This window comes from Dioscorea cayenensis, chromosome 1 (genome assembly GCF_009730915.1).
Source record: "Dioscorea cayenensis subsp. rotundata cultivar TDr96_F1 chromosome 1, TDr96_F1_v2_PseudoChromosome.rev07_lg8_w22 25.fasta, whole genome shotgun sequence".
In the NCBI taxonomy this organism is placed as follows: Eukaryota; Viridiplantae; Streptophyta; class Magnoliopsida; order Dioscoreales; family Dioscoreaceae; genus Dioscorea; species Dioscorea cayenensis.
Genome location: NC_052471.1, coordinates 2,419,763 through 2,445,249, shown reverse-complemented (window position 1 = coordinate 2,445,249; position 25,487 = coordinate 2,419,763). Strand labels below are relative to the sequence as shown.

Sequence of the window (25,487 nt, the reverse complement as noted above, 5' to 3'; positions counted from 1 at the left end):
TCAAGGTTGTTCAGGCACTTGAAATATATTCAGTGCTTCAAAAGTAACCAGTTTTGAGTTTTATTTAATTTCATTTTTTTTTTTATAATGGTTGAGTTTATATTTTATTGTGATAATTTGGAGCAGCTCTGAAATCAGTGCTTAGAGTTTCATTTTTGACAATTTTAAGTTGGTTCTTAATGCCCTTTCATGACATCTTGTGTCCTGTAATACATGCATATCTGAACCTGAATGTAGTGTGTATCTTTTCCACCTAGCATTTTTTTGTCTCCTTTGTTAAGCTTTATGATAACTGACAAATGACAAATCAAGCAGAGTAACATGTTAGCATGATTAAGTTTCATAGTTGTGTCTTTGATGAATCTTGAGCACTGTTAAAGTAAGTGGTACTGTTCCAAGTCTTTCATTTATTCATTGTTGACTTGCTTGAAGAGATCTCTTTGTATTTTTGTTTTTTTATTTTTTTGGTTGAATGAGCTGGCTGGGAGGCTAATGTTGATTATACTATTGCCCGTTAATCTCCTTCTCCATTCTTTACTATTAATGTTTTGCAGGAATAATTTTCTCTTCTAATTGTCTTCTTCTAGTAACACATCAAATTGGACTTATTCCGAGGTTAAGCATCTTCATTGAAATTACTTCAATATTATTCAATATGCATTACTTACCAAACTTTTTGTTTAATTGTTTTTTTTTTTAATGGGAGGGGAGTAGTGACTTAGGCTTGCTATTTTCTATCATGAGGCCTGTGTCGAAGACCAAGCATTGCAAAAGAACACAGAGTTCCTCTTCTCTTTTTTTCGTTGACAAACCTTCCACTCATCATGGTTTCTGCTAGCTTAGCATTGCAAAATAATGGAGCTATTCTCGCACCATTATTACCTCTGGCTCTGGACAAATTAATTAGCTGTTTAGTGGATTATCTTTCCAGAGACGAGCAATCATCTTCTAGTGAAGTAGATCATGCAAAGTGAAGTCAGGAGGCTGCATATACGAGATAAACAAAATATGAGGCTGATTCATATCATCAACAAACTCAGAGATGTGGGTTATGAGATTCAAGACTTGGAAGATGATTTGGAGTGCATGGAGCCGCAGCGAAAGGTGGAGGAGATCAACCTGCAGGAGCAGGATGAAGCTGCTGACAAGAGCCAATCTAAAAGACCAAAACGGTTGTTTTGGTTTTCTTGGACAACCAGACAATCAAGCAACAAAAGACGTCGGCTTTCTTCATCCATGTCCACAGGTTTGTTGCCTTTTATATTCGCCTTAATTAATTTGTCCAGTATATTTTTCATGTTCCTCTCTATCTGTATATATTTGCATGCTAGCTGGATAAATCAAGGCAGGTTTAATTTATGGAAATTAAACTTTGGAATTTAATTATATTGCAGATGATATAGTGAATAGGATGAGGGCTATTGTAAAACAAATTAATTGCATTGATTCAGAGATGAATACTGAAATTAAGCTGGATCAGTTGTTTCAACAAATTGCCCTGAATGGCGTTTATGATCCTTGGGGACAGCATCAAGTGAAAAAAAAAACCATGGACGTGAGACGACATCATCAATAAAAGAAGGGAAGATATATGGTCGAGACTGGGAAATTAAAAAGTAGACAGAGTTGCTGACAAAACCAATTAATTACATTGGCGATATTTGTGTTGTATCAATAAGTGGGATATATGGGTGGTATTGGCAAAACCGCTCTAGCAGAGTTTGTCTTTAACAACAAAGAAATTAAAAGATCATTTTGACAATAGAGTCTGGATATGTGTTACAGACAACTGTGATAGATTCAGAATCATCAAAGAAATCATAGATTTGCTTTCTATCAATGATGACATAAAATTTCCACATGATACTACCAGTTTGGATCTTCTTGAGACAGAACTTAAAAAGAGTCTAAGAGGGAAAAAGTTTCTGTTGGTGCTGGATGATGTTTGGTCTGTTGAATGGCAACAACTCCTTGACTTTCTCAAATCTTCACAGACGGAGATTGTTAAAATCTTGGTGACTTGTAGAAATCCTAAAGTATTAGGAAATCTAGATAGAAATCATGGCATTTCTTTGAAAAAATTAGATGATGTAGAATGCTGGCCATTTTTTCTAAATTGTGTCTTCTCAGATAAGAATTCTGATAATTATCCAAGAAAACTACTTAGCATTGGAAGGCAGATAATGAGAAAGCTGAATGGGTCACCATTAGCAGTGAAAACCGTGGGAAGAACTTTAGGACACAGTTTGACTGATTAACATTGGAAGGATGTATTAGAGAGTGATTTGTGGAAATTAGAAATTGATGAAAATGGTATTATGTCTGCTACTTGCATTGAGTTATTATCATCTACCTCAGCATCTTCAGTTGTGCTTTGCCTTTTGTTCGGTGTTAACCAAAGATATTAAATTTGACAAGCTCGATGTTATTAACATGTGGATAGCTCATGGTTATGTACATGAAAATAGAAGTAGCTCAAAGACAATGGAAGATATCGCAAGCGAGTATTGGGATGAACTACACAGAATGTATTTCTTTAACGATTTAATGGGATCCTCCAAATTGCATGACTTAATGCATGATTTGGCCCATTTAATTTCTCATGGGGAAATTTATATTTATGAGGGTCAAAAAGATGAAAAAATCTCAAAAAATGTCCGCCATTTATGTGCTAGTAATTTGTTTGATCTTAGATCGGTGTGCAAAACTAATAACTTACGCACAGTTGTGTTATATAGAGCTGATGACATGTGTGCTTTTCTTAACCATGGAGCATTCAAAAGAATCCGAGTACTAGTCATCTTTGATACTAATATGAAAGAACTCCCCGAAACTATTGCTAATCTAAAACACTTGCAATATCTATATTTGAAGAAAACCAACGTCAAATCAGCGCTTTATCAGTTGAGAGTGTTGAAATTACCACATCTCCCTACTCTCCCGAGTGTATTTCATAACCTCTTAAAACTTCAAGAGTGGAACTTATTTAAAACTGATGATATGGTTTACTTCCGTAGGATGTTCACGTCAGTATATCCTCCACATCCTACGTCAGTATATCCTGTGAAAAGGGGAGGAAATTGCATGATCTCACAATTGAAAAATATGAGTGAACTGAGGGGATCAATTTTGATAGAAGGCTTGGAGAACATTGACACTGTGGAAGAAGTGATGAAAGCCAAATTGAAGAAAAAATGTCACATTGACAGATTAATTTTAAGCTGGAAAGAAACAGTGGATGCGTATTAACAAATTAATAATGTGGATATCTTAATGTGCATTAGTAACATACTATGTAACAGTACTATAAAGATGCAAAGTAAATTTAAACGATGGTATCTTAATGTGCATTGGTAACATACTATATTAGCGCCAATTAGCATTACTATGGATTCTTGAAGTTCTCCTATCTCAGTCTCCTATTTACTTTTTACCAACACAAGCCCAGTGTATCTTACAGGATGGTATCAAAAACTTCAAGAATGCACAATAAAATCAATTCAACAACATGAACACCATGTCAAAGTATGCTTCAACAATAGAAAATCATAGGTATAAAGAAATCACACCAACCCAGAATCGTAAATTTCCAAACAACAGAAAGTAATCATCATCAAACCCCGCCAAACCGCACATCATGGTACCTCCAAGGGGGCAGATGCAACACTGGAATTTCTATCTTCTTTTCATTTTTTTCCTAGCTATTTACACTCTATCAACACAAACCATGCATCTCAAAAGATGGTAGTAAGAACTTCAAGAAAGCACAAGAAAACCAATTCAAGAATGTCACGCCCCGAACCCAGCTCTATGGACTCGAGACGCACGAGCAAACGGTCAGTACACCTGAGGCCAAAACCAAGTAGGGATACAAGGGCCTCAAAACCTAAAAATTAACAACAAGATTATGAGACTTGAGCCCAGGGTAAAGTAACTAGCTAAAAATATCGGGATCACAAAATGTTCAATAATCTTTAAAAACATACTAAAATGTAATATAATGAAATAAATATCAAAAATAAACCCATAAATCGAAATGGTTCAAAAGCAGATTTAATTTACTAAAAATAACGAGCGTATAAGTCCCACAAACAATTAATCTCAAAAACAAAAATATCATAACTCATTTATTTAAACTCGGTGACCCGAGTCGGATTTCGAACTCATAGGTTTCCCTCGGTGATCCCAGCCGAATATCGAGTCGTTATTCTTCACCGACGGAGCAGTGCGAAACTATAGTTTCTATAGTCGAAATGACGTGTCGATACCTGTCGATGTTTAACCCCGTTAATGTGAGTTATTGCATTGTTAATTAGGGACTACGAATTTCTATACAAAAATATATATATGTACATCAAAAATTATTGTCAACGCAGAAACAGTGAAATTCTGTGATCCCATTTTCTATCAAAAAGTATTCCAATTATATCAAATAATCTATTATTAACTAACAGAATAATCCACACAAATAATAAAAAAAATTAATTAAATAGGGAAATAACCCACTAAAACAAAAATATCATTTCCCAGTAATTCAAATAAATTCAATTAACCATGAATTAAACAAATAAACTAATTAAACAAATATACTAATTCAAAATATATATATATATATATATATACACACACACACACCATGAATCCGTATTTTCCTAAAAGTAAAAAAATAATAAAAAAACTAACTAAAATAATATAGAAATGTTTATTTTCTAAACAATAAAATCCAAATTAACAAAATGATTATATAAACCATTATCGAATCGAAATTTGCGTATACATTATATTCTGATTTATAGTAGTGGTTTACTTACATGTCGATCATTTCAAAAACCCCGAAAAATCACCATGATATTTCTTGAGACAAATGGCGAGCTGGAGGGACTGTCCGTCCTGCCCCGTAGGCACCACGCACCAAATCGAAAAAGAAAAATGAGGAGAGGAGGAACAAAATTAATCTCCCTCTTGTCAATCCAGACAGATCCATAGCGTGAGAAGCAAAGAGAGGCCGAGTAGGGTTTTGAAACACAATTAAAAGATAAGTAAATAAAATTCCGTAACTGCCATCCATGCACAATAAATAAAATAATTTTAAAAAAATGTGGGGCCCACAAAGAACATGAACACCATGTCACATTATGCTACAAAAATTGAAAATCATAGATATCAAGAAAACACAACAATCAATAATCACACATCAAAGTACAACAGAGAACAATCACCAAACCATTTCCAAACCCTGCGTCATGATACTTTCTTGAGTGAAAAAAAAGGAACAAAATAGAACATAGAATCAACCTGGAGAAATAATCCAGAGCCACTGCCAATTAAAGGGATGAAGGAGGACGTTTGATACAATTGAAAAGTGGGAATGACTGAAGTACCCAAGTATGATGGTTGAAGGAGAAAAGGGAGGATGGGCACTTAATGTCTTTTGATACAGTGACTTGGAAGGTTGTTTTGTCTTTGAGAATTGATATGGTGGCCAATGGGTGGGAAGAGAGCCGTGTGGCATCACCAAAATGATAGATCTTGCCTTTAAGAACAATAATGTTTGGAGAAAGTGGCAATTTGTTGTAATTTGAAATCGCTAACCTCTCAGAATCTCTATCTCTTATCCCCTTTATCTGTTGTTACTCTTATTTTGTTAAGTTGTTGGGTAGTCCACCAGGATTTGTATCCTCTGGCACCCGTTGTAATCTTTAAGAAGGATCTTATCTAAAAGCTCTATTGTCAGAGACATTGTTTTGTTATGTAATCTTTGTGCAGGGTAGCAGGACAAGTGCAGGTCGGAGTCAAGGAGATGCTGACTTGCAACAAGTGGTATCAAAGAAGGCACAATCCTGACGGCTATGGAAACAACGGGACATTAACTGAAAAAGGTGAAGGAAACCCTAAGGACTATGTGAAGGAACATTCAAAGAGGCTAGCATAAAAGAAAGAGAAAGAGATAAAGGAGCTATGTGAACCACAAGAGAGAGGCTTTGAAGAAATGAGGGCTATGATGCTTAGGTTGTGTTTGGATGAAGGGATAGGGCACTATTAGCATGGGATTGATTGCTAATAGGAATATATACCCATATTTGGGTATTTTACTATTAGCTTAGTAATGAGTATTGTAGGTAATTGTATAGTGCATAGTAAAGGAATTTGATTACCCCAAAATTGGGGGCATAGAGGGGAATAAACACTATTGATAGTAAAATGATATTTTTGCCCATAGTTAAGATTTAATTAAATAATAATTATTAATTTAAATAACTAATTATAATAATTAAAGTAAATAATAATTAATATAAATTGAGCCATTTAAATATTATACAATTAAAGTGAAATGACAGTTTTGCCCCTACATAGATTTAATTAAATAAAATAATTAATAAAAGTATTTAATTATGATAAGTAAAGTGAAATGACATTTTTGCCCCTAGTTGAGACTTAATTAAATAATAATAATTAATTTAAATAACTAATAATAATAATTAAATTAAGTTATAATAAACATAAATTGAGTCATTTAAATATTATAATAATTAAAATAAATAATAGCTAACAAGAATTATTTACTATACAAATTATATTATAATAATTATAGTGAAATGACAATTTTGCCCCTATATAGATTTAATTAAATAAAATACTTAGTAAAAGTATTTAATCATGTAATTAAAGTGAAATGACAATTTTGCCCCTCATTGAGATTTAATTAAATAATATTTATTAATTTAAATAACTAATTATAATAATTAAAGTAAATTATATTGAACATAAATTGAGTCATGTAAATATTATAATAATTAAAATAAATAAAAATTAACAAGAATTGTGTAATATACATATACAATATAATAATTAAACCGAAATAACTTTTTTGCCCCTACATATATTTAATTAAATAAAATAATTAATACAAGTATTTAATTATGGTAATTAAATTGAAATGATACTTTTACCCATTAAATTATTTAATTGGTTAATGATAAAAAAATATTTATTCTAAATATTTAATTATATGTAATTATTTTATATATTAATATATCATTACTTATATTAAGGGCATTAAAGTAATTTACATACAATTCTCTATGTGACTTTTTTCATTCCCAATATTTATTCATTCCAACCAAACACCTTTTTCATTACCATTACCATACTTTTTCCATTACCATTACCATTACTTTTCCCATTCTCATTACCATTATCATTCCTATTCTGTGATTCAAACAGACCCTTACTCTCTAGTTGTTGTTTAAGACCCAAATCGGGTAGGGTTCAGGGTCAACTAGTCTTGTGAGTGTAGTGAAGGAGACCGGAAGCACCAGGGCACCACTGTTGAAGCTAGTGTGCGTGGAGTTTCCCAAGTTTAATGGGGAGAAGTTGAATGAGTGGTTGTACATGTGTGAACACTTCTTCGAATACGATGAAACACCAGACGGAACAAAGGTAAAGGTCGCGACCATTTATCTAGAAGGAAAGGCCCTCCAATGGCACCAAAACTTTATGAGGAATCGTTTGACAAAGGAGACGCTAAACAGGGGAGAATACACCGAGGCAATTGCAACGAAGTTTGGTAGTAACTTACACAATGACCCCATGGCAGAGTTGAAGAACCCCAAGCAGTGGGCCATAGTTTAGGAGTACTTAGACAAGTTTGATGAGTTGATAAACAAGGTCTTCCTATCAGAAGAGTATGGAATGAGTAGCTTCCTAGGAGGTTTGAAGGATGAAATACGATGCACGGTGAAGATGTTTTCACCGAAGTCACTACGTCAAGCCAACAACTTGGCTAAGCTACAAGAGGGGTATCTAGATAGTTGGCACACAAAAGGGAGACTTCTGCCAAGGAATGCGCACTACTTCTCACCCAAAAGCATCTGATTGAGGAGGGAAGTGACCATGGGAACAAGGGTAGCATCGGGGCTCCTAGGGCAGTGAATGAGAAACCATTCAAACAACTCACAAGCAAGGAACTAGAAGAGAAGATGAGTAAGGGCCTCTGGTTTGTGTGCGATAAGAGATACATGCAAGGCACCAATATAAAGGGAAACAACTGTTCAAGCTTGATGTATTTGTTGAGGAAGGTTCCAACTTAGAGGGAGATGATGAAAAGCAGTGGGAAAAAGGATTAGTGGCAGGGAAAGAAGAGTTTTACCCCCACTCATATCCTTGAATGCGATAGCAGGCGTACCCTCACTAATGCATTATAAGACCATAAGGGTTTCAGGAATAGCTAGTGAGCATAAACTCCATATATTAGTGGACTCTAGCAGTACTCACAACTACGTCAACGCATTCACAATTCAAAAACTGGGTTTTCAAGTGGGAGATTGTCCTCTAGTGGCTGTTATGGTGGATGACGGCAGTAGAGTACAGTGTAGTCAAATATGTGTGGGCATGTCATGGCGGATGCAGGGCTTAGAATTCAAAGCCGACTTTCTTGTAATACCCTTAGAAGGATGCCAAATGGTGCTTGGGATCCAGTAGCTGGTTCAGTTAGTCCCAATACTATGGGATTTTAAGCAATTAAGGATGGAGTTTGCCGCCAACCGGAAGAATGTTATACTTAGAGGGTCACCGCTACCAAGGCTCGAGATTATGCAAGGGAGAGATCCAGCACGAGCTTTGTAACTATCTTCCCAGTTGTGCTCAATACAATTATGTTCAATCCAAGTCATCTCAGAGGAATCCTCACCCATAGAGTCAAATGATCTAACTCAAGGCAGTGCGGGTCAAAGAAGACAGTTAGAGATTATGCTTGCCAAATACGATGACGTATACAGTGATAAGGCAAGAGTTGCTCTTACCTCGGTCCCATGATCATCGCATCCTACTCCAAGATGGCAGAAACCCACTCAATGTGTGCCCCTATAAGTATCCCGTATACCAGAAAAATAAATTATGGAGGAATTGATCATAGATATATTCAGCAAGGGGATCATTCGACCAAGTAATAGCCCGTTCTCATCACCGATAGTGTTAGTAAGGAAGAAAGATGGAGGGTGGTGATTGTGTGTAGATTACCTAGATGTGAACAACAAGACCATAAAGGACAAATTCCCCATTACTCTTATTGAAGAACTATTGGATGAACTTCATGGGGCTAATTACTTCTCAAAACTTGATTTAAGATCTGGTTATCACTAGATCAGGATGAGGGAGGAGGATATTAGCAAGACCGCATTCAGATATCACGACGACCATTATGAGTTCAAGGTCATGCCCTTCGGCTTGACTAATGCACCGGCAACCTTCCAGAGCTTGATGAACGACATGTTTCGACCACACCTTCAGAGGTTTGTGTTAGTGCTTTTTGATGATATTCTCATGTATAACAAGTCATGGGAAAAGCATTTAAAGCACTTGGAGACGATGTTAGCGGTGTTGCACCAATAACAGCTTTATGCGAAGAAGAGCAAACACTTATTTGTAGCCCGACGGATAGACTACTTAGGCCACATAATCAGTAAGAAAGGGATGGAGATAAAACAACCAAAGGTGAAATCCATCCGAGCATGGCCGACTTCAAAAACAATGAAGGATTTGAAGGGCTTCCTTGGGCTCTCGGGTTACTATATATCAGAGGTTTATTAAAGGATATGCTAGGCCTCTTACAAATTTGTGGAAGAAGAACAATTTCAAGTGGGATGAGGGAAGCACAGCAGCCTTTCAACAGTTGAAGGAAGCTATCGTTTGTGCACCATTGCTGATTCTTCCTAACTTTAATAAAGAATTCACCATCGAGATGGATGCGAGTGGCCATGGAATAAGTGCAGTATTATATCAAGCTAGGAGACCGGTCGCATTCGTGAGTAAGCCACTGTCTGACTAAAATTTAGCTCTCTCTCCACCTACGAGAAAGAGATGTTAGCGATTATTTTAGCTGTACAGAAATGGAGGCTGTATATATTGGGAAGGCACTTCAAAGTCAAAACGGAGCACCAAAGCCTAAAATACTTGATGTAACAATGGATCAACACTCCCACACAACAAAGATTGATTGCCAAACTCATGGGGTATGACTTCGACATTATTTACAATAAAAGGACCGAGAACATCGTAGCTGATGCTCTGTCCCATTAGTTTAAAATTGCAGCCATATTAGTGGTAAATTCAAAATTATGGGCAAGGGTTAGCCACAGTTGCGAAGAAGATGAGAGTTTAGCCAAACTAGTTAAAGACTTGCACAAGGACCTAACCTGTAAACCTAACTACGAGTGGATCCAGGATCAACTAAGAAGGAAGGGCCGACTTGTTGTGGAAAATGATGGAGGTCTCAAGCAGCTTTTATTGAGAGTATTCCATGCGAGTACATGGGGTGAGGGGGGGCACTCAGGAATAGAGGTGACGATGGAGAGAATAGCTGGGTTTTTCTATTTGAAAGGGCTCAAGGAGTTGGTGAAGAATTTTATCAAAGAGTGCAAGGTTTGTCAAAGATATAAAGGGGAGAACACACCACTTGCTAGGCTTCTGTAACCATTGCTGATACCCAATGGGATATAGCAGGAATTAAGCATGGACTTCATCGATGGGTTGCTAGTATCGCAAGGTAAATCCTCGATCATGGTAGCAGTGAATCAGATGAGCAAATATACTCACTTTGTGGCAATCGCACATCCTAACACGACCATCACGACTGCTCAACTATTTATGGATAACATAATAACATATACAAGCTGCATGGCCTTCCAAAGTTGATCATTAATGATAGTGGATCAGTCTTTGTGAGTGGGTTCTGGCAGGAGATCTTTCGATTATTGGGTGTCGAGCTACGCTACTCTGTGGCCTACCATCCCCAAATAGACGGTCATATCGAGGTCGTCAATTATTGCTTGGAATAGTACTTACGCTTCATAAGCGGGAATAAGCCCTGAGAGTGGGGACGGTGGGTGTCTCTTGTGGAGTGGTGGTACAATATGAGCTTTCATTCCTCCCTTAATACCAGTCCCTATGAAGTGGTCTATGGACAAGTCCTCCCATGCACATAGCCTACAGCAAGGGTGCTCTAAGTTTGATGTGCTGGATAGGAGATGGTTGGAGGCGGAGTCCATCTTGCAGTCACTCAAGGAGAATTTGACGCATGCTTGAAACCACTGAATGAAGCAACTAGCTGACAAGGGAAGAATCAACAGTTAGTTCCAAGTGGGTGATCTAGTTTTCTTTGGTCCATTTGAGATTGAGGCACGGATAGCCAAGGTGGCATGCCGAATCAAATTGTCAGCCGAAGCCAGGATCAACAACGTATTACATGTATTACAGTTGAAAAAGTGAATAGGATCCCAACTCACATCTCCCACCCTTCCCGGAATGCTGCAAGATGCTGGGGAATCTAATAGGCAACCAGAGGCGATTCTTGAGTGCCAGTTAACTAAGCGGTTAAATAGGGTTGATGTCAAAGTATTAGTCAAATGGCCAAGAGAACCAAGAGAAGAGGCCACCTAGGAATATTTTGATGATCTACAGAAGCAGTATCATGATTTTCCCATGAATCCTTGAGGACAAGGATTAAGTTGAGGGGAGAAAGATCGATACAATTGAAAAGTGGGAATGGCTGAAGTACCTAAGTATGATGGTTGAAGAGGAAAAGAGAGGATGGGCACTTAATGTCTTTTTGTCTGTGGAAGGTCATTTTGTCTGTGGGAATTGATATGGTGGTCAATGGGTGGGCTACAACGAAGAGAGCCGTGTCGAGTCACCAGAATGATAGATCTGGCCTTTTAAGAACAATGTAGTATGGAGAAAGGGGGGCAATTTGTTGTATTTTGAAATCCCTAATCTCTCTCAGAATCTCTATCTCTTATCCCCTCTATCTTTTGTTACTCTTATCTTGTTAAGTTGTTGGGTAGTCCACCAAGATCTGTATCCTTTGGCACCCGTTGTAATCTTTTGGAAGGATCTTATCTAAAGGTTCTATTGTCGAAGACATTGTTTTGTTTAGTAATCTTTGTGCAAGGTAGCAGGACAAGTGCAGGTCGGAGTCAAGGAGGTGCTAACTTGCAACAACGGTAGAGTCCTCTGTGACAATAGTGAGTAGATCCTTCTCTGGATTCCACATAGCCATCATGATCAACAAAAAGATCACCAAAGAAGACAAAAAAGAACTGATCAAAGGGGAGAAAAGGCATAGGATTTCGGAATCAAAACCGGGAAAGGAATGGGTTGCTAATTAGTAATAGAACAAGTCCGTTACAGAATTATAGTTTCTAATTCAACATCTTCTTGTAGTGTCCACGGAGCTCTTCCTCGAAGGACGAATGGAAATGGGAACCAAAGAGAAACCATTGGTTGCCACCGAGAGCTGATTTTTTTTAAAATCTATCGAGTTTTCGAGGGTTTTATATGCGCGAAAGGGAGAATTTCGGAAATAAATAAATTAATTAAATTAAATATATTTTTAGGTTTATTTTTGTTTATTTTATTTCATTATTTTATTTTTATTTTTTAAATAATGTATTTCTGTTGTTTTTTAAAATATCGATTAGAATTTAGAAATAAAAAATTTACTCTCAAGACAGTGATGGGCTAGTGAAAATAAAAATAAGGGTTGATGTGAAAGCTAATGTGAATGAAACGTATGGTTTAGACACAATTAAATTAGGTGATGATGCGGTGATTTTGCCTCACAGTATGAGTTTATGATTGACTTTAATCCAAAGTGAAATGAGGCAAATATATATATATATATATATATATATATTCAGTTTGCCATAAGTTTATATTAGATAATTTATATTTTAAGATGGTAACATGAAAAACATTAGTTTTATAATTCATTCGTCTATCAAATCAATGGAGTTTTTAGTTATGCCTTATCATTATCATCTTTATTTATTTGAGTAATTAATTAACTAGTTATTTATTTATTTATTTTGAGTTTTAATATTTATCTGAATTCTAATAAGATTGTTTTACTCACTATCTATTTATTTTGTAGTCCCCACTTTCTGTTTTTAATCCATGTGATTTATTCACTTAGTTAAAAAAATTTAGAGTTGTTGAATAAGTACTTATCCTGAAGCTCTTCTAAAAGGTCAAAATTAAAGGAGACTTCTTCAGGCATTAGGCGATGCATTCAGTTCTCAAGGACTCTCCACATGTCGAGCTTATCTTGCATTATATAAATGAATAAGATATTATTTATAGTCTCAAAAAAAATATACGGTTCCAAAATAGAAATATTTTAGTTAATTTGGTTGATTTTTATGTTAAATTTTAAAAAATTTAATACTATTTTTAATTTTTGTGTAACATTTTTAAACGACATGTACTAAGTAATGGAGAGAGTAATATTTTAATAAATGGAGTCAGCAGAATTATCGATTATTGAGGAACCTATTTAAATCATTTAGACTCCAGGGATTAAATGGCACTTTCAATAAAAAAAATAAAAATAATTCAACCGTAAAATTTCCCGCCAAAAAGAAATCCATTCTCGGACTATAAATGCTCTCTTCATCATCACTAGCAACAAAACATCTCGCGATTTCGTTGTGCTTCTTCTCCTCCTCCTCTTGAGCTCCCTCTCGATCGATCATGGCTTCCATGGATGCGCCAGAGGAGGTGAAGAAGAAGAAGAAGAAGAAGAAGAAGAAGGTGAACTTGATAAGCTCTGACGGACAGCGGTTCGAAGTCGACGTGGATTTGGCGGAGCAGTCGCCGATCATCTCCACGGCTGTCCAGCAACACGACGGAGACGATCCTCCCACCATATCCATCAATGTCTCCTCCGAAATCCTCCCTAAGATCATCGATTACTGGGAGACGCACGCTCAAGAAGAACCCGAATCCGTAAGGAAGAAGAACGAACTTTGGGACGCTGAATTCGTGAAGATGGATACCCCTCTTCTCGCCCCTGTAATTATGGTGATGGTTCCTACCCACCTTGTTTTCCCATCTTGAGATGTTGTTCTTGAAATTAGGTTTGATAGTTTTGCTTGATTTGGGGGTGTTCTTGCGGATCGATCGATTCTTCTGCTGGATCTTCGATTTCTCTTCTTGAATTAGGTTTGTTGATTAATGTGGTTCTTGTTTGGCTTTAGTTTTCAGGTTTGCTTCCTGTTTTTATAAATGCTTTCTTGAGTGCTTTCTTGAATTCTCATTGTTTTTTTAGGGTTGATTCTGAGGTTTCATTTGACTGCTAAGAATCAGAGCATCTTGTGCTGAATCTTTTATCTATTTTGGAATTTGGATGGTCTTTATTTTTCCATCTTTTATCTGGATATGGTCAAATTGTTGTATTGCTATTCTTTGGAATTTCTTGATTGGAACCACTGAATTTCGTGTTTAATTCTCAATTTCTTTTCTGATACATTAGTTTTTTATTATTGAATTTGATACTGTTCAATTTATTGCCATTTATTTGAGATTTCCTTTAGATGTCTGCAAAAGTCTTGGTGTTTTCCAATATAAAGCAACACCTTTATCCACCCTATAAAGATTTATAGGTTCTTCATGGATAGATCTGTGTAAGTTTGTTTTGCAGAAGGAAATTGTGGTTTAGTATCATATGAAATTAACATGTTGCAATGTATTCCGACCTGATTGAATTAGTATTTTTACCATCTTTCTATCTTTTAGCTATTTTGTTTTTCTTTCGGGTGCCTGGAAACTAGTTTATCATGGTAGTTTATATGGTATAAAAACTTTCTTAGAGAAGAGAATCAAAAGGAAAGATAATATGAGATGGAAAAGGAGATTCATTGTCTATCAGTATCAATCTACAAAGTAAAATAATCAAAATGAGTCCATTGTAATACAAATAGAATAGAGGGAATTTTTGCCATTGCCTATTTCTCTGACAATGACTTGTTGACAAACATGAGTTCGAGGATATAGCATGTGTAATGATGTGGGAATTAATATCAGTTTACTGAGTCATTAGTTTGTACATCGGTCTGATAGAGATTTCTATCTTGACTTGTTCAGTCTGAACCTCAGGGACTGAGTTACACCAACATGCCTTAATCAAATGGAGATGGCCCTTTTTTGTTTTAGGACTTGTGTTTTGGCAGTTCCTTCAAACTTTTCATAATGAGGCATCATCAGTGGAGTTTCTGAATTTCATTTCTCCTGCTGGCTTGATTGACTTAATACATCCTAGCTTGGGGCCTCCTCTGGATGACATGCTTATAATAATTCTTAATGTTTGACAGAAATCCTCAGGGGACCTTCTCATAGAATATATTACAAGGCCATCATACCATAAACATGTTCATAACCATAAAAAAGTTGGTTTGAGGATATTGGATTAGATACGAGCGCAATATAAACATAATAATTAAATAAAATTAATAACTCATAACTTATCATGCAGTTCACTAACCTCACAGTGATCCGTGCAATGTATGGTTAGCACTCCTCATAATATATTCTAAGAGGAGCGCCTCTTAGCATTCTTGGTTTCTCTTTGAATTATTAATTTCACGGTAACCTGTATAGACCTTCACGTGTTTGCTGTTCTTTTTGTTATATTCTTGGTTTCTCTTTGAATTATTAATTCCAATTAGCTGGCTAACACTAAATCAACTTTAATCTCATAAATTTGACTCTACGGAGTGGAATCCACATACTGCACTCAGTAGCCTCAGTACAAGGCTAAGAAAATGGTTCAAAGTGGACCCTTAATTAAATTGACAATTCCAGTCAATGTCCATAGCTTTTGAATTTTAAGCTTCAACTGACTTTATTAGTTCATTGACAAGAGAATTACAACTTTTTGTTGACGATGCAGTGGCAATTTAATTGCTGTTTGACTTTGTGCAATTTATCAGTTTTGAAAGTTATCTAGGGAACCTAATTCAATTGCCTTTATTCACCATCTTCTCTGAGTTCTCCTTTGACTTGTTATGCAGGCAGCTAATTATCTGGAAATGACAGAGTTGGTGGACATTACATGCCAGAGAGTTGCTGACTTGATTAAGGGCAAAACCATAGAAGAAATGCATGAGATTCTCGGCATAGAAAACAATCTCACTAAAGAGGAAGAGGATGAGCTCCGGCAGCAGATTCCCTGGGCCTTCCAGGATGACGTTCCGGACGAGGAGCCAAATGCTTAGCCATCCTGCTGCATTGCAACAAAACTAATCAATGCATGCAACCTAGATCGCAGTGTTCATTGATATAATAGTATCAATGGTTTCAAATTCACGTTTATTACCACGTTTCATTTTTCTCCATTGATTTAATTCAATGCACATAATCCTAGAGCAAAACTTTTGTCTCAACAAAGCATTCTGGAATTGTAGATACAGAGTTGGGCTTTGTACAATTGATGCTTGCCTCTGTCTGACAAGGATTGCCTTTGTATTTGGCTATTTTTCAGCAGGTTTGCTTTTCATGTTTGCTCTGTACATTGGCAAACGTATTGTCACTGGTATATACTGGTTGTGTTTGATAGGCCATATAGATATGATATTTGTAGCGCTATTTTGTTCAAGGTTGTTCAGGCACTTGAAATATATCATAGTAATTTGACTCAATTTACATGGAAATTTGTCAGTTTTGAGTTTTATTTTATTTCTTTTTTCTTTTTTTTTAATAATGGTTGAGTTTATATTTTATTGTGATAATTTGGAGCAGATCTGAAATCAGTTCCTAGAGTTTCATTTTTGACAATTTTTAATTGGGTCTTAATGCCCTCTCATGAATGATTTATGTCATGTCATAGTAGTAAATATCTTGTGAATATATATATTAATGAACAAATGTGTGCCTTTCCAATAGTTTGAAGGCATCAATTTTAAGATTACCAAATCCAAATGTGTGCCTTAACCTCTGTATGCATATATATTATGTACTTTTAAGCCTCAAATTAAAAAAAAAAAAAAAATAGAATTAATCCATTTGTTTGAGTGTATGTGTTCATATGGTATTATAACAACGCAACACTTCCACATCAAGTTTGTGATGCGGCAAGTACCGTATTAACTATGTTAGTGCTCAATTAACAGTACTATAAAGATGCAAAGTAAATTTAATTATATATTAATTTTTTGTGAATTTTTTACATAAAATTAAATAGTTTAAATTTCATTCAATACAGGATTAATAAAAATTCAATATGTGCTGTGGTGAGAGGTCTTTTAATGTGGATTTATAATTCAATTCTCGTGTCACCGACTGAATATATACGGTTATATATTTAATTTTTTTAACTGTGTGTATGTTCTTAATTATTGTGTGTTATATTTTCAACATATGGAATGTCCTGTTTATTTGATTGAATTAAAAGAATTGATGTCTTTGCATGTGCACCACCCGTGATTAACTGATTATGTTCTTTCCACTCATTCAATGTCTAGGGTGTCATCCCTAAATTATTAACATTTTTAAGTAAAAGTGTCTTCTTTCTGGTTTTATTAATAAATCAAAATATAAAATTATCGTTAGACATGAAGCTGAATAGTAATGACTTTATTTCTCATGTAAAAAATTGAAGAATGTATAACTTTCACTTAAGATGTAATAGAGTATTTAGTGGGTATGTGACGCATGTGAGTGATTGTTTAAAAATCAAGTAATAAAGATTGTCAATTTTTTGAAAAGAAAATAAAATGAAATACCAATTATGAATGATAAAAATAATATTAGGAAAGGTTATTATTGGTCAAACAAAAATCTCACATTTTAATTAAATTTAATCAAATATAATTGTTAGTGCAAATGCACTTTAATTGGCATGATTTAACACTAAGACAAAGTGACATGGCATAAATGATGACATAACAAGGCATGGTGACATGGAAGGAGTATTGGATTGGAGACAAATATCCTAGGAGATCTTGGTGAAGCTATTTTTGGTATATGTTACAACTTGATGGCAGGATTATATCAAGACCATATTTAGAGAGATTTGATTAAAGACTAAATATGAATGGAGCTTTAGTGAATAAATACCTATCAATGATATGATTGAAGACTATTGAAGATATGATTTGAAGAATATTAATAAGTTTGATTGAAGACTATTAAGGATATGATTGAAGACATGCTTATTATTTTTATGATTGGCATGATTAATTGAAGATCTTTCTTGGAAAAATTTGAAGGCCAAACTTTGGGTGAATTGAAGATCAAGTTTGAAAAGTTTCGTGAAGACGCACAAAGACGTGTGCCCCTTGCGAGGGGACTGTGTTGTGGGAAACTGAGGAGGTAGACTAGTTGCCGACAGTCAGAGTTGGGAGATTTTGCTACACCAACTCGGACTCAGCATGACCGGGAGGTTGATGGACCTTGAGGTATTTTCGTAATATAACGAGTCCTCAACGTAACCAGAACTCAGTCAAGTCAGCAGTCAGGGTCATGTTGCAAGTTGTGTTACAATAGGAGTTGCAACAGTTAATTCTGGAAGATTTTAAAGTTAGTAGCTGCAGAGATTCTAAAAGAAGTATGAGCTACTTTTGGGACGTTAAGGTATCTATGTAAGTTACCTTGCTCTAAGATTCGGTGTGACAACGGAGTTAGAGAAAGTGTGGACACTAGACAATCTAGAGAGGATAGTGATCTTTATTTGTGAGTGTGAATGATAAAGTGTTTGTACTCATTTATTTTCACCTCTTTTAGTGGATTGTTTATCTTCGGGCTTGGCCCCCCAGACATAGGCAAGTGAGCCGAACTAGATTACCAATTTTGTTTGTCTTCTTTTTGTTTGATTTGTGAGTTTTTTATAAGTGTTTGAGTGCTTTCGAAACCACAAACAACAACTATGGAACTAACAATACACCAATGCATTACAAAGAAGATTTCATACAAATAAAAACTCAAAAAACCTCCTTGATTTCCAAAAATTTAACTCAAATCAAATCCCATAAGTTATTTAACCTGATAAAAACTTAAGAATTTGATCAAGAAATATTTTTGGAAAATAAAGCATGGCAACATCAAAAAGCTATGAATGTCGTTTGGTAATTTATCAGTAGATAACCCTGAATAAATCCCTTTATCTATTGAACAGTGCTATTCATCAGGAATAACTTACACAAAAAATCATACAAATACTAATCCTAGAAATGGGGTTGCTAATTTCCGAGCTGAAAATGCTAACCCCAGATCTGGGGTTAGTATTTATGTTAGATTTCATAAAGGTTATTTGTGATGAATAGTATTTTTTTATCTATTTGCGAAATACACACGGTGTTTATGTTATTCTATGGCCTGGTAAAACATAAAATTAATTTTTATGCTGAAAATAGTTAGGTTGTATTTAAATATGATAGTTTTAAACCTACCAAATTATATATGGGTTTGTTTGGGTTAATTTTTAAAAAAGTGTTTTTTTGTTAAGGTGTAGAAACACTTTTTTTTTAAAGTGCTTTTGAGAGTAAGTTAAGTGTTTTTTAGTATTTTTTATTTGGGTAAGATAATGCAAAAACACTTTTATATGTGTGAAGTTGTTTGAATGTGAATTTTTAAAAGGGCTTTTAGAGGTGGTAAATTATTAAAGTGGACATTCATTGAGTTTTTATTGAGTTACTATTGTACATTGTTATTAATAATTATAATGAAAACATTGTTAGTATTAATAATAATATATTATTATTATTATTATAACCTAATGTATTATTATTAGGATTAAAGAATGGGGAAATTTTAGAAAAGCACAGGGTTAAGTTAGTAATTTTACAATCCACAAAACAGTTTTTTATAAGTGTTTTTCTCAAAAGCACCTGTTGAGCAGCTTAGGAAAAAAGTTGTATCACAGTTCAACTTTTGTCTAAAAGTCAATATAAACATGATTTTTAAAATCCAGAAGTGTTTAACTTATAAAAAAATATTTCTTGTCTTTAAAAACCAACCCAAACTATATATATATATATATATATATATATATTTGTACCCTTGTCCTTAAAATTCAAGGAACCCATCTTTCAAAGCCGGCAATTGGACTGACCGGGTCCAGGGAATGAAGATTTTTTTTATATATATACTATTTAATAAAAAAATCAACACATGTTGATGTATGTGAAGATTGGAATCACTAGTTAACGGTTATTCAGGAAAGATGCTGACCATTATTTATTTATTTATTTATTTATTTATTTATTTATTGTGGAGAAAGAGAGGCTTTGGCTAAAATTGAGCATTGTCAATTTGTCATTTTGTCTTCCTTTGTTCTAAGTTTTAATGTGGCCTCCCTCTCATTGTCAGACCTTTAATCTGGTTTCCCCATCCCACTGTTGCAGGACTGAATTCAGTGCATGAATCTGCGCCAATTTGTTTACTTTATATATATATCATTAATTATATGTATGTTTATAATGGTATATTTCTAAATAGTTTTTTTTTTAAATGATGTGGATGCTCTAATACCATTTATATCAGTATCCATATTTTTTTTTTTATTTTTAATGGTCAGTGCTTAAGAATTTAAAGTTTTATGATTTAGGGTTTTAGTGTACGGAGTTTTGAGAACTATAAGATTTAGGATTTTAGTATATGAGGTTTAAAGTTTTATAATATTTTATAGTATTTACACTTTAGAGTTTTACAGGGTTTAATATTTAAATTATGAAGGGAATACTGGTAGGATTAATGTCAATTTGACATCTATATTATTTGGAAAAACTATTCAAAAAATCTCTTATGGGAAGGTAGTATTACTCTGTTTTATTAATAATTAATCAATTAAACATAAATTATGATTAAAAAAATCATTAAAAGTAATGTTGAGTTCGTTAACCTGCCCCGTTGTCATTTTTATTTTTTTGCTGAATTTATGAGAACTGTCTGTGTCAGACAATATACCATTGACAAGATTAAGATAACTTAATTTTATAGCTCAGTGACTTCAATTTTAAATAAAGAATTAGTGTGTTTTATAAAATATTATGCCGTGTCCAATAACAATGGGGAGTGAAAGATTCTAAAGGGTGATTTTGCTTGGAGCATTGAAGGAGAAACCTCTTGCTTGAGATCACCAATTCTTTATTCAAACAAACACTAACTAGATCAACAAGCACACAAAAGACTGTTAGAATATTTGTCATGACAAAATTATACAATTTTCCGTTTTTCTAATTTTGATCTTTAAAATAATTTGATTAGGAGAACCACTGATAAATCAGTAGTAACTCATTAAAATAGTGAATGGGTAACCTACATATTGAACCTTAGCTTTGGTACCATGCAATAATATATAACATTGTATAATTTTATATAAATACTATATGGTACTATTTATTTATTATTTAATGGGGTTTTTTTAGAAAATTCGTATTTTTTATTATTTCAGGGTTGCATAATAAAGGGATTTACCATCATGGGATTATGGTCAATGATACATCATTTTTAGCGCATATAACAGGTTGCCACTGTCACAAAATGTTAACTTATTTCTCATGATAAATTTTTAAAAGTTATTAATTTATTATAATTAGTGTATTTTTTTTATATGTTTATTTTTTTAATGAAATTTGTCATTTTGTCAATAATTAAATAATAATAATATGCAAGGTTGTGTGAAGCCATTATCACATTTTCCGAACTAAAAAAATCATTAAAAAGCATGAAAGGACCGTGAGATTCCTAAATATTTCCATTTAACTAAAATGTCCTCTCAACTTTACACCTATCCAATCAATGGTATGTGAAAAATTAATTTTGTAAAACTAAGGACATTAAAATTATGTAGTTGAAAAAATATGACTTATTGAGCAGCCTCAAAGTGTTATTAAGGACCTAGTGGTCTTTCAGGAAATTACCCAAAAATCTTCTGTTCATTGTACCTTAAAAAATTAAAAAATAAAAATATTGATTTATAAATTAAAAAATTACTATTGACTATTATATTTTAATTAAAACATATTCATCTTTGTCCTGTCCGTGTTGACATTGCATTTGACATGTCACAAAAGACCACTTAATATAAAAAAAAACACCTCAATATTTTATAGACAACCCTCTAGGTAAGCAACACATTTAAAATAACCGAATTAAAAACCTAAAGATAATTACATTTAATATCTACATCAAAGATTAATGATAATTTTAAATAAAATACATAAATTAAAAGTCACTAGTTACTCAAATACTCTTCAGTCTCCACCCCAATAATCAATATGAACTTCTATTGTAACAAAATTTGTAAGTTTAAAACTAAAAATCAAAAATAAAAACCAACATTTTTTTTATTTAAACAACCAAATCATATATTAAAAATCACTCATCTCAACGCTCAAGCCTCACAACCAATTTTAAATATATATAAATATGAGAAAACATCAATTGCAAACGGTCCAACGAACACAATTGTAGAATGCAGTTTAGTACAATACAAATTAGGGGTACACTAAGTGTTAATTAGGTTTTTAGTTTGGATTGATTAGTTGTTATTTTGTTTATAAATAGATGTTATAGTTGCAGTAGAAATAGAGTTCAATAGTTAAGATTTATTAAGATACTATATTAAAATTAATTGAACAATTTAAATCAAAATATTGTGCATTTTATTATTTTATTATATTACTATTTATAAATATAATAATGTTATACAACTAAAGTGTATCAACCAACTGTTGATAATAAATCTGTGTAAATTTTAATTATGGGGACATATGTAGAAGACGGATCCTCTGTATAATATATATATGTGTGTGTGTGTGTGTGAAGGCATGTGCAACCAAGATTTTTAATTTATGAATGTTCTGCAATACAGTTGATGTGCAATTAACGGCTGTCATCATTCCCCATATAGTATCAAACAGATTTACACAATTTATAACATTAATTATATAAAATAAATAATAGTGATTTTGCACACTTATCTGTATAAGAATAATGAGCTAACAAAAAACATACACTATTAATATTTACCCATATATAAATGAGGACTCATCATCTAGAAAAATATCTCTAAATTTGATAAACTTATATACAGTACTATCTAACAGCTACGAGCTATTTATCAATATATTACTAAACAATGTCAAACAGACGGTACAAAATAATTATAAACAGTAAATTTACACAGTATCTATAAAATCCATAGAATCATCATCAAACTATTTTAAACAAATATTCAACAGTTATATATATACTCCCTTCATTTCTTTTTATTTGTCACATTTTGGAGCTCTTCTATGTTTCTTTTTACTTGTCGCATTAGAAATTTTGTAAAATATTAAATAATTTTTTTCAAATTTACTCTTTAATTTAATATATTTGTATAATTTTCAATAAATTATAATCAACTAACTATTAAATTATATACTCCTATGTTTTTTATCTATTGTGATTAACCGAATCTCACATACCAAAAAATTTAATTATTTCACAAAATTTTATAAAAAAATTATAGTTATCTTTCCAAAATTACCTCTAATTTATATATTCAAAATAATAATAATAATAATAAATTAAATAAAAATGAACAGAGGGAGTACTCCACTGGTGGAGTTTTAAATAAAAATAATTTTAAATAATAATAATTTTTTTTAATGTAAATTAAGTAAATATAACAAGAAAAAAAACAACGGACTGAGTATATAACAAAATACTAGTATAATAAATATATATATATATATATATAAAAAGCCCAAAACAAAGACTGATACTGGATCAAACAAAACCTCCTGTTGTATGATTCCACTCAAAACCAGGTCAAAAACCCCCAGCATGAGCAAGAGCCAGTCAAAATTCACCAAAGCAATATATATATATATATATATACCCCCTTTCTCTTCCAGGAATCCCCACCACCACAAAATCAATCAATCAATCCATCCATCCACCAATTAATGGACTCCTCCTCCTCCTCCTCCTCCTCCACCTCCACCCCTCGCCGCCACCACCCTCACCGCCGCCGCACTTTCCTCAGCTTCCGCCGCAACCAAATCGTCTCCATGGACCAAACCACCGACCACGACTTCCAAACCATCGACCACTTCCATTCCCTCATCTCCCTCAACCTTCTCTCTCTCCTCCCTTCCTCCTCCGAATCCCAATCCCATCACCATCATCTCCTCTCCATCCCCTTCCTCTCCAAACTCCTCCAATCACTCCTCTCCTTCCAATCCCATTTCCAATCTCTCCTCCACCAATCCCTAATCTCCAACCCTCCCCTCCTCTCCCGCCCACCTCTCGACCGCCTCCTCTCCGACCACCTCGACCGCACCGTCAAATCCCTAGACATCCTCAACACCATCACCCAATCCCTCTCCTTTCTCCGCCACTCCCATCGCCAAGCCGACATCGCCGCCTCCGCCCTTCTCCACCGTCCTCCCAATCTCATCCGCGCCAAGACCGCCCTTTCCAAGCTCTTCACCGACGACAACCATCGCGCAACCTCCTTCACCCATGGGCTCAGCTTCAGCACCAACCGATGCTGTGTGGATGCCGGATCTGGGTTAGGGTTGGCCGTGCAAAACATGAATTCGATCTTGGCGTTCTGCATGTGGACTTTAATGGCGGCGTTTGGGGTTGTAGGTGGGCCATTGAGGGTGGAAATTGAGGGTTTGGTTGGGTTACAAGAGAGGATTTGGGAGGAGGTGAAGAAGAAGAATAAGAAGGGAAGGAGTGGAGGAGTGCTTGTGGAGTTGGAAGAGGTGGAGAGGTGTGGAAAGGCATTAATGGAGGAAGTGGAAATGGAGGTAGAGGTGGAGGAGGAATTGGGGAAGAAGGCAATGGAGTTTGGTGAAGCTTGTGAGAGATTGGGAGTGGGATTGGGGGAATTTGAGAGGGTTTTGAGGGAGGTGTTTCATAGGTTGGTTAGGAGTAGAGTGGAGGTGCAGCACTTCTTGGACCAGAGTTCTAGAGCTTCAGCTTCTTCTTGATGAATTCATTGGGTTCAAAAATACTAATAATTTGTATGATTTTTGGATGTTTTTTTATTTTTTATTTTTATTTTTATTTTTATTTGATAGATCTTGTGTACATAATAAGGCTTTAATGATTTGATGTTGTGCAAAGTATTATTGTATATTGTATGTGGTTGTTTGAGGTGTGTATATTGGGGAGGAAATAATGAAGATTTTTTTTTATGTTATTTTTTTAATTGATGATATTCTTTGGGGAAAAAGAAAAACAAATTATTGGTTGATTTAGTAAAATGAGGGACCTTCAAATTTGATCACATTTTTTTCTGTGAAAAAAAAATTTGTCAAACTTGCCATCAAATAAAATCTAAGTTCCCAAACATACACAACCTTATATATGATTTGATTAAAATTGTCACTACTTGGTCTTGTTTTGACAAAATAATTTAGTCAATAACCACCGCTGCCAAATTTTTATGATCATTTTCTTATATTTTTTTATTACTATATTTTATTTAATAAAATAGACAAATCATTACTATTATTGAAACATACTTAAAAAAACATAAAAAAAAAAAAACTCACCTTTGACTAAAATAAGAAATTGAACTTAAGTTTTACTTGTGTATCACTAAGCTATGAGTCTTTTGGCGAGGGTGAGAAATTGATCTCAAGTCTTACTTGTGCACCACTGAGCTATGAGCCCGTGGATTTTGTTATTTCATTTGCTTTAAATCTTTTTTT

The 25,487-nt window shown here is 34.1% G+C and overlaps 2 protein-coding genes across 2 annotated transcripts; both read left to right on the top strand.

The window, feature by feature from the left end:
- The first annotated feature begins 13,482 nt into the window (after positions 1-13,482).
- LOC120264264 (SKP1-like protein 11) lies at positions 13,483-16,472 on the top strand. The gene is made up of 2 exons (XM_039272067.1): positions 13,483-13,857; positions 15,846-16,472. The coding sequence occupies exons 1-2, from the start codon at positions 13,528-13,530 to the stop codon at positions 16,047-16,049; spliced, it is 534 nt and encodes a 177-aa protein (XP_039128001.1). The 5' UTR covers positions 13,483-13,527; the 3' UTR covers positions 16,050-16,472.
- A 7,189-nt stretch (positions 16,473-23,661) lies between these two features.
- LOC120273382 lies at positions 23,662-24,973 on the top strand. Its single transcript, XM_039280041.1, has one exon. It carries the CDS (start codon positions 23,727-23,729, stop codon positions 24,759-24,761), a length of 1,035 nt encoding a protein of 344 aa, XP_039135975.1. The 5' UTR covers positions 23,662-23,726; the 3' UTR covers positions 24,762-24,973.
- The last annotated feature ends 514 nt before the right edge of the window (positions 24,974-25,487 follow it).

What these genes read in the sequence shown, in the direction of transcription:
- LOC120264264 (XM_039272067.1), top strand. Translation starts at nt 13,528, where the DNA reads ATGGCTTCCATGGATGCGCCAGAGGAGGTGAAGAAGAAGAAGAAGAAG. An exon ending in TTCTCGCCCCTGTAATTATG is followed by an intron (nt 13,858 to 15,845) that starts GTGATGGTTCCT and finishes CTTGTTATGCAG; the next exon opens with GCAGCTAATTATCTGGAAAT.
- LOC120273382 (XM_039280041.1), top strand. Translation starts at nt 23,727, where the DNA reads ATGGACTCCTCCTCCTCCTCCTCCTCCTCCACCTCCACCCCTCGCCGC.